Genomic DNA, 17,637 nt, shown 5'->3' with positions numbered 1-17,637 from the left:
GCACAGCGCCATACACCGTGTAGTGGCCGCGCCTGGGTACTGCAGAGCTCTCCCCATTAACTTGTACAGGACTGAGCTGCAGTAACCAGGTGCTACCACTACACGGTGTACGGAGCTGTGCAGCGCTGATCACCAGGGATGGCGGGAGTCGGACCCCCCCAATCTGATATTGATAACCTTTGCTAAGGAGGGGTCATCATCAGTCATGGAATACACCTTTAACCTTACAGATGCCGCTGTGCCCTCAGTCCAGTAGTTCATTGGATAAAACACCTTTAGGAAATTGAAAAGAATCGATTAAATTTCACTAATCTGTAAATGTAATGTCTCTTCTGATTCATTTGTTTTATCTCTGTAGCTGTCAGATCTGTTTTCCTGATACAAAGACCTAGTTACATGATAAAATCCCTCAGCAACCACTAAGGGGAGCTTATTGTACATGCTATACATTAAGTCAAATGATAAGATAGTATACAGGGAGTTCCGTCTAGTGGTGGCTGTATATATCTGTATGTAGTAATCTCCTGAGCTCCCTCTAGTGGTGGCTGTATATATCTGTATGTAGTAATCTCCTGAGCTCCCTCTAGTGGTGGCTGTATATATCTGTATGTAGTAATCTCCTGAGCTCCCTCTCGTGGTGGCTGTATATATCTGTATGTAGTAATCTCCTGAGCTCCCTCTAGTGGTGACTGTATATATCTGTATGTAGTAATCTCCTGATCTCCCTCTAGTGGTGTCTGTATATATCTGTATGTAGTAATCTCCTGAGCTCCCTCTAGTGGTGACTGTATATATCTGTATGTAGTAATCTCCTGAGCTCCCTCTAGTGGTGGCTGTATATATCTGTATGCAGTAATCTCCTGAGCTCCCTCTAGTGGTGGCTGTATATATCTGTATGTAGTAATCTCCTGAGCTCCCTCTAGTGCAGGCTGTATATATCTGTATGTAGTAATGTCCTGAGCTCCCTCTAGTGGTGGCTGTATATATATCTGTATGTAGTAATCTCCTGAGCTCCCTCTACTGGTGGCTGTATATATCTGTATGCAGTAATCTCCTGAGCTCCCTCTAGTGGTGTCTGTATATATCTGTATGTAGTAATCTCCTGAACTCCCTCCAGTGGTGGCTGTATATATCTGTATGTAGTAATCTCCTGAGCTCTCTCTAGTGGTGGCTGTATATATCTGTATGTAGTAATCTCCTGAGCTCCCTCTAGTGGTGGCTGTATATATCTGTATGTAGTAATCTCCTGAGCTCCCTCTAGTGGTGACTGTATATATCTGTATGTAGTAATCTCCTGAGCTCCCTCTGGTGGTGGCTTTATATATCTGTATGTAGTAATCTCCTGAGCTCCCTCTAGTGGTGGCTGTATATATCTGTATGTAGTAATCTCCTGAGCTCCCTCTAGTGGTGGCTGTATATATCTGTATGTAGTAATCTCCTGCGCTCCCTCTAGTGGTGGCTGTATATATCTGTATGCAGTAATCTCCTGAGCTCCCTCTAGTGGTGTCTGTATATATCTGTATGCATTAAGCTTCTGAGCTCCCTCTAGTGGTGGCTGTATATATCTGTATGTAGTAATCTCCTGAGCTCCCTCTAGTCGTGGCTGTATATATCTGTATGTAGTAATCCCCTGAGCTCCCTCTAGTGCTGGCTGTATATATCTGTATGTAGTAATCTCCTGAGCTCCCTCTAGTGCTGGCTGTATATATCTGTATGTAGTAATCTCCTGAGCTCCCTCTAGTGGTGGTAGTATATATCTGTATGTAGTAATCCCCTGAGCTCCCTCTAGTGCTGGCTGTATATATCTGTATATAGTAATCTCCTGAGCTCCCTCTAGTGGTGGCTGTATGTAGTAATCTCCTGAGCCCCCTCTAGTGGTGTCTGTATATATCTGTATGTAGTAATCTCCTGAGCTCCCTCTAGTGGAGGCGGTATATATCTATATGTAGTAATCTCCTGAGCTCCCTCTAGTGGTGGCTGTATATATCTGTATGTGGTAATCTCCTGAGCTCCCTCTAGTGGTGGCTGTATATATCTGTATGTAGTAATCTCCTGAGCTCCCTCTAGTGGTCGCTGTATATATCTGTATGCAGTAATCTCCTGAGATCCCTCTATTAGTGGTTGTATATATCTGTATATAGTAATCTCCTGAGCTCCCTCTAGTGGTGGCTGTATATATCTGTATGTAGAAATCTCCTGAGCTCCCTCTAGTGGTGGCTGTATATATCTGTATGTAGTAATCTCCTGAGCTCCCTCTAGTGTTAGCTGTATATATCTGTATGCAGTAATATCCTGAGCTCTCTCTAGTGGTGGCTGTATATATCTGTATGTAGTAATCTCCTGAGCTCCCCCTAGTGGTGGCTGTATATATCTGTATGTAGTAATCTCCTGAGCTCTCTCTAGTGGTTGCTGTATATATCTGTATGCAGTAAGCTCCTGAGCTCCCTCTAGTGGTGGTTGTATATATCTGTACGCAGTAAGCTCCTGAGCTCCCTCTAGTGGTGGCTGTGTATATCTCTATGCAGTAGCCTCCTGAGCTCCCCTAGTGGTGGCTGTATAATCTATATGTAATGAGTTCCCCCTAGTGGTGGCCTTAGGATAGGTTAACATTATCGAATCGTTGAAGGGGGTTTTGACTTAGTACTCCTGCCGATCAGCTGTTTAAAGGAGCCATGGCTCTTGAGTAAGCGCTACTGTCTCTTCAATGATTACAACAGTCCATACAACAGACCACGTTCACTTGTTCTGTATACTGCAGCGATGTTGCATTCATGCAAAGCTGCAATATCTTGCTTTGCTGCTACTGAGTATACAGCTTGCAGTGAAAATAAAATAATCTGGAATTCAGGGTTCAGAAAGTCAAACAGGACCTCAAGAATTAGGGTCTTTATAAAGTACTGTATACTGTTTTGCAAGAAAGGAGTTTTTTCTGTTGGTTTCTCAAGAACCTTCCACACAACTTACAGCTATGAAAGATGCCAAAAGTAGTGAGCAGTAATATTTATTGTATGCATGAGCTGCCATCTCAGTAACTTATGGTCTTAGGAGGTGATTGTGCTCTGGATAGGACTCTCTGTGCATCCTCCGCCATCGCTTCTAAACATCTGCTCAGCACTAAGTAGCTAGCATGAAAAGCAATCCCCCCTGTGGCCAAGGGACCTAGAAGAGGAAATCGATGTAAGAAAACTCCTGCCACCTCCAACCCGATTCCAGTAGCGGATCCTAGCATTTTCTGAACCAACTGACGTGTCACCCCCTTCCCAGCGGGGCTCTGGATCTCTAACATTAGCTGGGGAACCGGAACTCCCGACTTATGGGAAAGGTTGTCCAGAGAGTCAGCATCCAGTCCAAGTTCTTGGCGATAAGTGTCCAGACGGGCAGTGAGTAAGGAAAGGTCACATGCTATGGCAACTCCAGGGACAGGTACACTAGCCACCAAGCTCGAGAGAAGGGCCACCTTCCAGACCTCTTGAGAAAGTGCTTCCTTTTTCTTTAAGATTACTTCAGCAGAGAGATTTGGAAGGGAGAGCATGAATGCTCGCAATTTGCGACTGGACAGTTTCTTCTCTAGATAACCCAATAACCTATGAATTTCTGTCCCTGGAAGTTTAGTAGGAGATAGAACAAATACTTCATCTTCTCGTGGTTCTGGTGGCATCTCATCATCTTCAAAGTCTTGGATAAAGACACTCTTCTTCCCCTCCTTCTGTAGCTCATGTACAAGAGATCTGTAACTACTCGAGGCCTCCTGCCATGGTGTGAGGAACAGCATAGTGAAGTCATATCGGCTCATGTGCACGCTCTCCATATACTTTTTTGGCTGAGACTCCAGACTTTCCATTCCTGGGAGGTCCCACAAGCTGGCTTTAGGGTATTTAAGACAGGCATACTCAATTGGGTTTTCTGGATTTCCACCATGGGCCGAACCATCCTCTCCATCCTTTAATCCGCGAAGTGAATTCAAGATAGAGTGACGAAAGCCAGGGTTACCCCCCATTAATGCCAGATCGAAGCGGGTGTCCAAAAGAGAGTCCAAGCTGCTCTGGATGAATCTGACCATCTCCGATATCCCTCCTCTTTCTAGTGCAGACTGTAATTCGGCAATTTCTTCATAGTCGATCACTTCATAACCCTGTTGTTCAAGGCACAAGGCTCTGGTGGAAAAAGAGGATGGGGCATCGGTGAAGATGGTGGGACGGAGAAAACACAACCTAATAAAACAGTGGAATCTGTGGATGTAATTCCTCATTATTCTACAATGTAGCAACTAGTGGCTATCACCACAACACACCATGTCCAGGTCAGACTCCACAATAGTGTTGTTTTTTTCACCCTGGGGTAAAGATTCAGTTCGCTGCCCTAACCCTGTATCTGAATAGCTTGGCCAAATCAGTGTGGCCTGCTGTCCCCCACCCCATCTGGCACCCAACACCATATTTATTAAGCCTTAAGTAAAATTACTTGAAGACTGAAGTTTCCATTTAAAGGTATTGTCCCACCATAAGAAAGGTGATAAATATGTGATCGGTGGGGGACTCACTGATGATAAGAATATGGCTCCCTGAATCCCACATTCGTGGTGCCTCTCAATTCGTCTCTATGGGGCTGCTGGAGAAAGCTGCGGATTCTACTCAGATTGTCTTTGAATTGATTGGCAGCATGCATGTGTGACCATCGCCCTTCATTTAGGGAATCAGGGAGACCATTCTCATGATCCTTGGGGGTTCCGGTGTTCAGATGCCCACTGATCAGATGCTTATTCCCCTATCCTGTGGATAGGCAATATGGTTGGACAACCCCATGCTTCTTCTACGTTGCCTACATGCTCACAGCTGACTTACCTGCCAAGTTCCTGTGATGTCTTCTCTATTTTGGCCTTCAGTGCTGGCCCATCCAATTTATATGGTTCAAATCCAGACATCAGGAAAAGCGATAAGGCTTCCTTCTTTGCCATATCATTAAATGGCTCAAGGAGGACGGTACGCAATGCCGACAACACTTCTACCCTGGAGTAGTCTTCCTTCATCCTTCTTTTCAGGGTGTGCAGGTCACAGTCCACCTTTGAGCGCACCAAACAGAGTTTCTTAGCCTGAATAAGGGCACTACTGGCCAAATCAACATGAACTTGTGTGAACTGGGCATCAGTAACCAGGAGGAGAAGGTCCGCCTCGGATATCCACTTCTCAGGAGAACCATCGTCCAGTGGTAGCTCCCAGAAGGTTAGACCAGGATGCAATGGATGAAGGTACAGTAAAGGGCCATCAGGCTTTTTAGGATTCAAAAAAGCTGCTCTCGAATGTTGGCCATTCTCATTGAAGCCCAGAAGAGCCTGTATTAAAACAGTCTTCCCAACACCTGGTCCTCCTGCAACAGCAACAGAAAAATCCCAGCAGTCCTCGAGAAGGGGATCTTCATGACTTCCTTCATCTTCCAATTGTCTGAGATCAACCTCCTTCAGGCTCAGCTCACTAAATGTCTCCATGACCTGGAAGGAAAAGTGACAGACGTTTGCAATACAGAGATTTGAAGATCACTTCTTGCTGTCACTAAATAGGAAAATTCTGGTTTACGTCCTGAAGCTGAAAATCCCTCCAGACCAAATGCTTCTCACAGCCGAGACTATAGTCATGGTCAAAAGTTTTAAGACTAACACAAATTTTGGTTTTCACACAGTCTGCTGCCTCAGTGTTTTTGGATCTTTTTGGTCGGATGCTTCTATGGTATACTCATGGGCGTCCGCAGGGGGGGGGGGGGGGGGCAAGGGGGGGCAAGTGCCCCCCCCTGGCGCCGCAACTAACCCAGTACTATTAAGTAAGAAAGTTACTACTAATTAGTCGCGGGGCGCGGGCGGCCGCCGGCTGGCTAACAACAGCTGACAGCACACTGACTGAGCGCACGCCCGGCCTGAAAGAGTGAGCCGCTCTGAGCTCCGCTGCCTGGCCTGCCTGTCTAGACTCTAGACTCAGACAGTGGCTGCTGGAGCAGCTGCCGCACAGCACAGGCACGTGACGTGATGTTGCCAGTGAGCTCCGCCCCCAGAAGAGAGCTGCCGCCTGTCACTGACCCTGAGCCAAGTTCGGTAACGGTTCCAACAAGTTCCAAGTGAAGAAGTTTCCTATTCCAACTGTCCAACAGTCACAGAAGTAGTAAGTGAACGTTATTACAGCCTTTATATTGTACAAAGAAAAAGAAAGATAAATCAGATTCACAACATAAGTACATCACAACAACAAGTGAATGGATGATGGATCATCATGATGACAACATGGTGGATGATGGCAGTGTCAGCAGTACATCTCTCCCCCCCCCCCCCTCCCCCTCCCAGGCACCATGATGGATCCCATGTCTGCCACTGGTCTGGCCCATGAGATGGAGTGTGGGAGAAATGTGCCTGGGGGGGGGGGGGGGAGATGTGCTGCTGACACTGGCCCATGGAGGGGCCCAAGCCTGAGGGGGAGAAATGTGCCATTCAGGGGGGGGGGGGGGGGGGTGGAGGGTCACGGGTGGGAAGTGTGCTGCCATGATAGAGAGGGGGAGAAATAATGTGACGCGAAGGGGGTGATGTAAAAAGAAGGGGGTGATGACGGGTCACGTGACATGGAGGGGGAGAAATGTGACATTAAGGCCGGGGCCCGGGGGGGCATCATTGGGGGCACTTTTTACTGGCACATTATTAGGTTGCACTATGGGGGCACTTCTTGCCAACACATTATTGGTGGGCACTATAGGGGCATCTACTGACGGCGAGGCTACAAAGAAGGGGTATTTTATATGGGGGCTCTGTACAGTAGTATTTTATACTGGGACACATTATGGTGGGTACTATGGGGAAGGGGGAGAGGAATACTATGGGGTCATCTACGGGGGGTACTAAGAAGGGGTATTTTATGCTTGCAAATTATGGGGGACACTGAGGGCATCTACTGGGGCACTATATAGGGGCATTTTATACTGGTACATTATGGGGGCACTAGGAGGAAGGGGGAGAAGAGCACTATGGGGGAATTTACTGGGGGCACTATATAGGGGTATTTTATACTGGTACATTATGGGGACACAAGGGTGTATTTTTGCACTGTCACATTATAAGGAGAATTATTACTACTGGGGGGGGCATTATGGTGGGCTTTATTACTCCCCCATGGTATGACCCCCTAGTAGCAGCACCAGCCTCTCCCTGCTCTGCTATCCCTCTGCCCCTTCTCCAAATCCTTATTATGAAATCTTTCTCATTAGGATAAAACCCAACATCAGCTCCGTCGAGCCCCCGGCCAAAGTGTGGAAGTGGCATCCGAGATCCCCAAGGGCCAAGCCAAGTAACTGTAAGTTTTCATGTGAAATATGTTTGTTATACACATATAGCCTACACTGTGCCACACAATATACAGTTTCTTCTGTATAAACATCCACAAATTAAATCTCCAAACTGATTGATGAACCAGATGTGTGGGCCAGCCACGATTAAACCTATTATTGTTTTTATTGATGACAGTACTCCCTGAGTGTTAGGTGTGGGGTGACCAGGCGGTATATGAAGGGGCAATACTGGTATTATATGGACAGCAGATATGGCATCCTCTGGGCAGTACTGTCTATGGTCAATTCATCCTTCACAAGCTCCCTGACTGCCACCTGCTTGGCTATCAGTGAGTGACAGTCGGTCAGTGTCAGTGTGACTACTGAGTCACTCCATGACCCTGAGTGTTAGGTGTGTGGGGAAGTGCCATGAGAGCCAGGCCAAGCTGGTGGCAATCAGGGTGCTGTTGAAGGATGACCATAGACAGTACTGCCCAGAGGATGCCATCTCTGCTGTCCATATACCAGGCAGTATTGCCCCTTCAATCATATACCGCCTGCCCGCCTGGTCAGGGTGACCAGGCAGGCAGGCGGTAATACTGGTGGTAGGCCTGGTATTCTGCAGACCATCTGCTTGTAAGTTACATATGACAAAAGCCTGGAAGCGTTCAGGTACAGAACACAACATTTCATTTGTTGGCGACAAAATGCAAATTAACATATTGCTGAGACTATAACAAAGGGTGCAAAAATAATATAGAATTAATAGACATTCAAGTGAAATAAAAAGAATTGGTCTTTCCTTTTGTAGTGGTTTCACCCAAACGGGGTTCCGTTCCACCCTCTTATATCTGCAGTTAGGCTTCATACACGTGCCCGTTTCAATGTCAATAAAATTATGCCCCCCCTGGAAAAATTTCTGCGGACGCCCATGGGTATACTGAAGGACAATTATAATCATATCTTAAGTTCTTTAACTTCAAACGTGTCAAATCCATCAGGTTTATACAAAGACTCAATATTTCCAGTGCTGACTCTTCTTTTAATTCTGCATCCCCCTGGATGCTGGATATCAGCTTCTGGGCCAAATCCTGATTGATGAAGGGTTTATCACAGTTTCTGTGTTTTTGTTTGTCTGCCTACTTTTTGAGGCTTGACCACAGGTTCTCAATGGGATTGAATCTAGGGAGTTTCCTGGCCAAGGAGCCAAAATTTCAATGTTTTTTTCATCGAGCCACTTAGCTCTCACCTTGTGACATGTCCATCATGCTGGAAAAAGCACTGTTCATCACCAGCTTTTCCCAACCATCCAGAAGCGGCAGCTTCTCCCAACCATCCAGACGCAGCAGCTTCTCCCAACCATCGAGAAGCAGCAGCTTCTCCCAACCATCGAGAAGCAGCAGCTTCTCCCAACCATCGAGAAGCAGCAGCTTCTCCCAACCATCCAGGAGCAGCAGCTTCTCCCGACTATCCAGGAGAAGCAACTTCTCCTGACCATCAAGGAGCTACTCACCATCCAGGAGCAGCAGCTTCTCCCGACCATCCAGGAGCAGCAGCTTCTCCCGACCATCCAGGAGCAGCAGCTTCTCCCGACCATCCAGGAGCAGCAGCTTCTCCCGACCATCCAGGAGCAGAAACTTCTCCCAACCATCCAGGAGCAGCAGCTTCTCCCAACCATCCAGGAGCAGCAGCTTCTCCCAACCATCCATGAGCAGCTTCTCCCAACCATCCATGAGCAGAAACTTCTCCCAAGCATCCAGGAGCAGCAGCTTCTCCCAACTATCCAGGAGCAACTTTTCCCAACCATCCAGGAGCAGCAGCTTCTCCCAACCATCCAGGAGAAGCAACTTCTCCCAACCATACAGTCTCCCAACCATCCAGGAGTAGTGTTGAGCGAACTTTGTGTTTCAAGTTCAGCGTACAAGGTTCGGGTTATCTAAGAATTTCGTTAAGGATTCCACTACCATGGACCATAACTTATATGGTCCGTGATAGCGGAATCCATAATAGAATTCTTAGATTACCCGAACATTGTACGCCGAACTTGAAACACAAAGTTTGCTCATCTCTATCCAGGAGCAATGTGGTGATGAACAGATAAAAGTGATCAATAAGTGGCTCAATGAAAAAAACGTTTAAATTCTGGGTCCGTGGCCAGGACATTCCCCAGACCTCAAAAAGTGGACGGACAAACAAAAATACAGAAATTGTGATGAACTTGCAAACACTGATTAGGCAAGAATTGGTCTCCATCAGTCAGAATTGGACCCAGAAGCTGACACCCAGCATCCCGGGTAAATAAAAAGTCGCAAAACTGTGCCATGCGACACTTTTTTTTTTTTTACACTAAACTGCCATTAGTAATTGACCCCCATTTAGTCTTTGCATAAACTTGAAGGATTTGTCAATAAAAGTTAAAATACTTCAGAAATTCTTAGGGTTGTCCTTCAGTTACCATAGAAACATCCGACAAAAAGATCCAAAAACACTGAAGCAGCAAACTATGTGAAACCCACAATTCGTGATGACTGCTACAATTGTATCCAGGCTCGGCAATGGTCTGTGAGCTGATACATTGTAACAAACTCAGCTAGCTGCTGTGTAGCTCTCAGACCACTGCTGGTGCAGGGAACGCTCAGATGTGAGGAGCCCCCTCTCGGAAATCAGCAGGTTGGGTCGGTTTTGCTGTAATTTGTATGTGGGACCTAAGGGCGCCTTCACACGCAGCAGATTTTGTTGCAGAATCCGTTCCGAAGAAGAAAATCTGCTGTGTGTGAAGGAGCCCTAACAGTATAGGGCGGTGGTCTCCCACCTGTGGCTCTGGTCAGGACAGAGTTAACAGTCCCCGCACCCTGGGGACAGCTGGAGCCATTATTAGGGCCTCTGCACAGCTTTAACTCCTTCCTTTCTGGAATGCACAATTGAGAAGAAGCACTCCTCTCTACAGCTCACATCAGGCCACATGCTGGGGGTGTTAGTTCTGCACCAGCGGGAGGGGCACGGGCTGAAGACCCTTACACAGTGTATATAAGGTAAGGAGACAGTATATAGTAAAGGGGGTAGAGAATAATCCAGAGCATCATGCGAAGGGAGGAAGGAGGGGGAAGGGTTACAGGGAAGATATCGAGCCCCCATTATAACAGGAGCGGGGGAGGGAATTAGGTAAATATAGTAGAATTGATACAGGGTGGTTACAATGTATCACAGGGGGGCATGCAGCAGAGGCGTGATGGGGGGTGGAGGGAGATGGGGGTCCCCTTCTTTCTCACTGGTTTCAGGTGCAGCAGATCTCCTGGTGGCAGGGCCCGGCCTTCCTCTAGCAGCGGCTGTATGTCTGTGTCTCTCCTCCTCTTCCTCCTCCTTCCTCTCACATGTCCCTGTTTTCATTCCTCTCTGCAGTGACGCTGCTGTATCTCCTCCCTGACCAGAGCTGGGCACAGCCGAGGGCTGCCAACAACAATAGCATCTGACCGGCAGGTAAGTACACATATATATACCCCTGTACCCCGCTATGCCCCCCGATATCCTGCTGTATCTCCTCCCTGACCAGCGCTGGGCACAGTCGAGGGCTGCCAACAACAATAGCATCTGACCGGCAGGTAAGTACACATATATACCCCTGTACCCCACTATGCCCCCCGATATCCTGCTGTATCTCCTCCCTGACCAGCGCTGGGCACAGCCGAGGGCTGCCAACAACAATAGCATCTGACCGGCAGGTAAGTACACATATATGTACCCCTGTACCCAGCTATGCCCCCCGATATCCTGCTGTATCTCCTCCCTGACCAGCGCTGGGCACAGCCGAGGGCGGCCAACAACAATAGCATCTGACCGGCAGGTAAGTACACATATATGTACCCCTGTACCCCACTATGCCCCCCGATATCCTGCTGTATCTCCTCCCTGACCAGCGCTGGGCACAGCCGAGAGCTGCCAACAACAATAGCCTCTGACCGGCAGGTAAGTACACATATATGTACCCCTGTACCCCGCTATGCCCCCCGATATCCTGCTGTATCTACTCCCTGACCAGCGCTGGGCACAGCCGAGGGCTGCCAACAACAATAGCATCTGACCGGCAGGTAAGTACACATATATACCCCTGTACCCCGCTATGCCCCCTGATATCCTGCTGTAACTCCTCCCTGACCAGCGCTGGGCACAGCCGAGGGCTGCCAACAACAATAGCATCTGACCGGCAGGTAAGTACACATATATACCCCTGTACCCCGCTATGCCCCCCGATATCCTGCTGTAACTCCTCCCTGACCAGCGCTGGGCACAGCCGAGGGCTGCCAACAACAATAGCATCTGACCGGCAGGTAAGTACACATATATATACCCCTGTACCCCACTATGCCCCCCGATATCCTGCTGTATCTCCTCCCTGACCAGCGCTGGGCACAGCCGAGGGCTGCCAACAACAATAGCATCTGACCGGCAGGTAAGTACACATATATGTACCCCTGTACCCCACTATGCCCCCCGATATCCTGCTGTATCTCCTCCCTGACCAGCGCTGGGCACAGCCGAGGGCTGCCAACAACAATAGCCTCTGACCGGCAGGTAAGTACACATATATATACCCCTGTACCCCGCTATGCCCCCCGATATCCTGCTGTATCTCCTCCCTGACCAGCGCTGGGCACAGCCGAGGGCTGCCAACAACAATAGCATCTGACCGGCAGGTAAGTACACATATATGTACCCCTGTACCCCACTATGCCCCCTGATATCCTGCTGTGTCTCCTCCCTGACCAGCGCTGGGCACAGCTGAGGCCGGCAGGTAAGTACACATATATGTACCCCTGTACCCCGATAGTGTCGTTACCTGCTGTCTCGGGCAGACCCCTGTGTAGGATTGTGCCCCTTTACAATGTAACCTCATTGCTGCCTCCTATAATCGCCATCATCCCCTTTGGCTGTGACCTAATGAGAGTGATACCCGGGGGGCAGCGGGGGCACAAACTGATCCCATGTAGGACCCTGGTGCTCGTGTATGATGTGAGGGACAGTCATCGCCTTGGTGACAGAGAACAGGACATGGGTGTGATGCAAAGTATTACTCTGCTGGCACCAGCGGTCTGGAGCCCCCCACCTTCGCTCCTGTCCACCACTTTGTCCTAAGTTCTGATAAATCTTTTATGCGATGCTATTTTTGAGAGCCGGACGTCACGGTGCCCTCATTGGCAGCTGGTGTTGCTTACTCACCGCCATGCCCGGCCCACCCTCGCCAGCCCATGATGTACGCTCCCTCTTTCTGTTCTCTATTTTAACCTCTGAATCTTTATCTTCTTGCAAGAATCCGACATGGCCGAAGCTGAGATACCTGAAGATGTTGCGTCTGGACCAGCGGCCCCTGAGACCCCGCCAACCCCGGAATCTCTGCACTTCACCGTCGCCATCATTGGACCGAGGGGTTCCGGAAAGACCACGCTAGTCCGATCTCTTTGTAACCGCACCGAGCAGCTCAGTGCTAGCTTCTTGGACTCTTATTTTAGGGGGGAGGACGGAGAACATGGAGCCCAGCAGCACACTTACCCACCACTGCCCAACGTGACTCTCCTCGACTGCCCAGGGTATAAACCTGGCGACCCTGCCTCTGTATACATAGACAGCATCAAGCCTGACGGGGTGCACTGCCTGGTGCTAACATTCGGGGAGACCGTCACTGACGCAGACCTGCAGCTCCTGGGGGCCACAAAACATTTAGGGAAACCCGTCTGTGTAGTGCAAACCCATACTGACCTCACCCTGCACACAGAAAAGAGACAGCAGGGGAAGGGTTACTGGAGGGGGCAGACGCTGACGGCCCTGAGGGGTAAAGCGCAGGAGCAGCTGGGGGGACTCGGACTGCCAGGGTCCGGTGTCTTTCTGGTGTCCGGTCTAGAACCCCAGAACTACGACTTTCCAGGAATGGTGGATTACATCGAGAAGGAGATCCTGCAGTGGAAGAGGTGAGCGATGAGGTCTCCACTCTGCTTTATAGGGGGGTCTCCAGCAGGGGACGCCCTCTCTGACATCCGGCACAGAGGGACGCTACTACAGGCTGGGCGGTACAGCTACCGCTACGACACCCGGAGGGTATAGGGCACAGGTCCCGTGCACTCTCTGGGCATTGTATGGTGCCACCTGTGCGGCCCAGCATGAAATGGTGCCTCTCCAAGTCCGGAACAGACACGGACAAAAATTAAGTTTGTGTGCATGAGCCCTTAGGCTTGTGTCCCTGCCGTCAGTGCCAGCCTGTACAGGGACCCCCCCCCCCCCCCCCCCACCTGGACCTTCATTGCAAACTGCTAGCAATTCATTCATAACTTCTAGGAGGAATAATAAAGGAACGGCACAGCATAGGGCGGTGAGAATAGATGCTCCAGAATTATGTCCGCAGTGTAGACTGGTCCTACAAAACTGTCTGCAATTGTTAAAGGGGTTCTCCGAGACTGGAAACCCCTTTTCTTATAGGCAGGCAGGGTGTAGGGGTTAAAAAATAAAATCTCACCTGGCTCCGGCACTCCGGGCCTCCTTCTCCTCTGCTCCCGGTCCCAATCCATGTAGATAGCGCTGCAGGGACCAGAAGCAGAGGAGAAGGGAGTCCAGGCAGGTGAGAGTTGTTTTTTTTAACCCCTTGCTGCCCAGTCTTGGAGAACAGTAATGGCCAGTTCGCCTGCGACCACATGCGGGCTGCCATCTTAACTCACAAGTCCGGCGATGCACAGGTGAGCCCTTACCTCTGCCTGCTCCCGGTGACCGCATTTGTTTCTGACCGACTCGCGGCACAGGCACAGGTAAGGGCTTACCTGTGCATCGCCGGACTTGTGAGTGGGCGAACACGGCGAACTGGCCATCACTGTTGGAGAACTCCTTTAAAGGGGTTGGCCGTTAACAACATTTATCATTTGTCCATATCAATGTATGACAACTGGGGGTGATGATGATGTCACAAGGACGGGGCCCCCCCGAATCCCTGTGTGAATGGAGCAGTAGTGCGCATGTGTGACCACCGTTTCATTCATTATGGGACTCATAGGAATGGACGCGGCCCACGTGCACACTGCCGTCCCAGCAGTAGGACCCCCAAACCATCATCAGGACATTGTTTGCATCAGTAGTCCAAAATTAATGGAAGACCAATGGGACAGCTGGTGGTAAAAGCTGCCCCCGTGGTCCAATCCTGTTGGATGGCGTTCATGGCTCGTCTCTTTGCTTGCAGGCCCGTCCCTTTCACCACTGAACCCCAATGTCAAGAACTGGTGTCGGTGTTTGAGGTGCAGTGTGACCAGGAAGGACTTTCCGAGTTCTGCTCGCTGCTCAGCATCTTCTTGGACAACCCTCCTCCGGTCTCCGCTGTGGTGGGCGTGACGGGCAGCGATAAAGAAGCCACAGTCACCGCTCTCTGTGAACCGCCGCTTTCAGGCCTGGTTGTGAAACCCCTCCCTGGTCCCGGGACACCCCCCATGTCGGTGGAGCAGTACCTGCAGAACCTGCAGTCCGAGGCCTGTGACGTCTACTTGATTCTGGCCTCAGGGATGGACAACAGCTCCCGCGCCATACTAGTGGAAGCCTTGGTGGCAGCGGGCAAACACTGCATGCTGATTGGTGGAGAAGGAGATAAGAGGCACAGACAGGATGCCAAGGGGCAGGAGGAAGGGGGTAAAAAGTGCCATCCTGGGACAGACTTACCTGGACTGAGGTTAGCGTTGGAGAAGGGAGCACCACAGTTGGTGAGGGAAAGGCTGCTTCATGCCATCCCCGGCATCATTGCCCAGCTGGTACGACGTGAGCGGAGGAGGCTGATGATGGCGATATATGAGATCTGCCTGGATCTGTGTGCCAGGGCAAGTCAAGGGCATTTACAAGACGCCCTGGCCACCATGTCCTCCACGCTGTCCTCGTTCCGCGCACGTTACGGTCTGGATGAAGATTCCTTAACCCTGATATCCCAAGTGACGGGGTGCAGCACAGAGGACCTGCGTACTGAGATTCAGTGCCCCCTGGCACAAGATCCGAGTGCGGATCAACTGCTTCAACTGACCTCCCAACCGCTTTCCCTGACGGAGCTCGTCTGGAGTTATGTGCCACACTGGGGCGGAGGAGAAGAGACCCCCACCAGACTGTCTCCAGACCGTACCTACCGGCTACTGGTGGAGGCCGTATGGGGCATGGCGGAGGATGCGGAGAGGGTACTGCTGCATGGGTGTACCAATCAGAAGGTGGCAAAAGAAAAGACTGCCTTCTGCCACTGGCCCTGTGTGTGATCTCGTTTCTCCAGAGCCGTGGCCCCCATATTTATGCTTCGATGTACCTGTGTCTGGGTGGCAAGCTTGGCATCGCCCTAAACCCCATATAGAAACAATAGTGCCCATAGTAGTAATAGGAGGAATAAAATAAACCTGTGCATTGTCCTCATTGTGTAGCGTGCCTGCAGTTGACCTGGGCACCATGCATGGAGCTACTTCCGTCCACCTGCCAACGTGATACCTGGGTGTTGTGTATGCCAGGCTCCAGCTTCCGTAGCTGTATAGAATAGGAGGACGGAGATGGAGGCACATGGAGTTCTTTCACATCCTACCACTACTATCACTGACTATGCCAGGGGGACCCCGAAAATAATCCACGCAACCATGTGGGAGAATACCGCCACAATATGCCGTATAGCAGTACAGCCCCTACATTATACCGGGACCAGATATTATCCCAGCTCCATATAGAATACTGCCCCAGCCGTGGCACTTGTGTGCCGCAATCATGCCCCATAGCAGTGCCTGCCACACAGCTGCGGTATTATTGTGGCAGGCAGTAGACTAGTACAGTTTCCGCACAGTAGTCCCCGTCCACCAGGTTGTGTGTAGAGTCATACAGTAGTATAATGGGGGATAGACAGCAATGTCTGCTCCGTTGAGGCCCCCGGATTGCAAAGTGATATGGTATATAAGTACAGGATAGGGCGATATATAGAAACTGTGCCCACCATAGCATTACAGTATGTACATGGCAGACCGCGTCAGGCCCGTGCACAGTAGTAGTGCCGCACAACTGTCCACACTGGGATCGGTTGTCTGATTGCTGCCAGTTGTAAAGTCTGTACTCATACATACGGCCACAGGAGCGGAGGATGGCCAGGAGTGTGCGGTAGTAAATGGCTGCATTCTGCATGTGCGTACGCGGCTACAGTGGCTAAACTTCAGCAATCTGCTTGAAAAACAGTCGTCGCCACACGTCCATATGTCCTCGCACCGTGGCGCGCAGGTGTCGGCCCCCGGACAACACGGCTGTCCGATGATCGTCTTGTAATTATAATGTCGCTAATAAACAAGCTGTTGTCATCACGGTGGCTGTGAAACGAGTCTGTGTCGTTCCGATGGTCAAACCCGTCATCGCTACAGCAGAGATCAGCAAAATGTACTGTGAAGAAGAGAGGGAAGTGGGCGGCTGCTCTGCGGGGTCTGGTGTCAGGAGCTGCCCACTGTGACCAAGGTGATGTCTGCAGCTCTAGGTGCCTTCAGGTCCTTACACCCCGAGCCTGGAGCTAAGCTAGACCGTGCACGCACCCCAGATTCAGGGCGGACCGGGAATTTAAAGTGGCCTTGGAAAAAAAACTAAAAGGGGCACCATGTTGTAGGTGGGTCGGTCCAAACTGACGGCACAAGTAGGCAGGGCCGGCCACACTATAGTACAGCACAAAATACTGCCACCCCGCAGAACCGAATACCACAGTGCAGCACTAAATACCACCCCGCAGAACCGAATACCACACCTGACACCCCCGCCAATCAGCTGCATGAAGGGAAGGCGTGCACAGTGCTTCCTGCTCGCTGCTGCCGCTTTACCGTGGTCATAGCAGCAGCGAGCAGGAAGAGAGACACAAGACGGCACGTGCACACTGCTCGTACCTTCTCTTCATCCAGCTGATCGGCGGGGTGCCGGTTATCGAACCCCCACCGATCTGATATTGATGACCTGTCCGCAAAACCCCTTTAATTAATGCTGAGAGCTTTAGATCTTTATGCACCTGGCTGGCAGCCATGAGGAGGGCTTGGGTGGCCCCTGGGCATCGCCCCACCGGAAATTTCCCTGAAGGGTCTATGCCAGTCCGCCCCTGCCTACATTTAGTGTATACGCTGGGAGAGGCTCCCAGTCTGTCTGTTATACTGGGCCCCATTTACCAATGGAGGCCTCAGCGATGTCCTACTGGCCACTGTCATGGTGGAATCCATTGGTATACATTAGTGGAGCAGACTGAAGGCCGCCATAAAACCGTATACCGTACATGTATTCATGAGGATCTGCAGTGGTCAGACTCGTAATATGGAGCCCATAATGTGCCTTCTATTTCAGTTT

The 17,637-nt window shown here is 50.3% G+C and overlaps 2 protein-coding genes across 6 annotated transcripts; one reads left to right on the top strand and one right to left on the bottom strand.

Annotated features, from left to right (window-relative positions):
• Positions 1-2,472: 2,472 nt before the first annotated feature.
• LOC120991239 (interferon-inducible GTPase 5-like) lies at positions 2,473-10,682 on the bottom strand. Its single transcript, XM_040420106.1, has 3 exons — positions 10,566-10,682; positions 4,842-5,485; positions 2,473-4,154 (listed from the first exon to the last, which is right to left on the bottom strand). The coding sequence occupies exons 2-3, from the start codon at positions 5,480-5,482 to the stop codon at positions 3,026-3,028; spliced, it is 1,770 nt and encodes a 589-aa protein (XP_040276040.1). The 5' UTR covers positions 5,483-5,485; positions 10,566-10,682; the 3' UTR covers positions 2,473-3,025.
• LOC120991252 lies at positions 10,657-16,550 on the top strand. 5 transcript variants are annotated; one of them, XM_040420126.1, is made up of 4 exons: positions 10,657-10,745; positions 10,861-10,895; positions 12,602-13,256; positions 14,510-16,550. In XM_040420126.1, exons 3-4 carry the CDS (start codon positions 12,610-12,612, stop codon positions 15,552-15,554), a joined length of 1,692 nt encoding a protein of 563 aa, XP_040276060.1. In that variant the 5' UTR covers positions 10,657-10,745; positions 10,861-10,895; positions 12,602-12,609; the 3' UTR covers positions 15,555-16,550. The 5 variants fall into 5 exon arrangements, with proteins under 5 accessions (XP_040276060.1, XP_040276043.1, XP_040276044.1 ...); XM_040420110.1 differs by lacking the exon at positions 10,861-10,895 and adding an exon at positions 11,953-11,987 and having other exon boundaries at positions 10,725-10,745; XM_040420119.1 differs by lacking the exons at positions 10,657-10,745; positions 10,861-10,895 and adding exons at positions 10,952-10,987; positions 11,953-11,987.
• Positions 16,551-17,637: the final 1,087 nt, after the last annotated feature.

This window comes from Bufo bufo, chromosome 1 (assembly GCF_905171765.1).
Source record: "Bufo bufo chromosome 1, aBufBuf1.1, whole genome shotgun sequence".
Classification (NCBI taxonomy): domain Eukaryota; kingdom Metazoa; phylum Chordata; class Amphibia; order Anura; family Bufonidae; genus Bufo; species Bufo bufo.
This window is presented reverse-complemented; position numbering and strand designations above follow the sequence as displayed.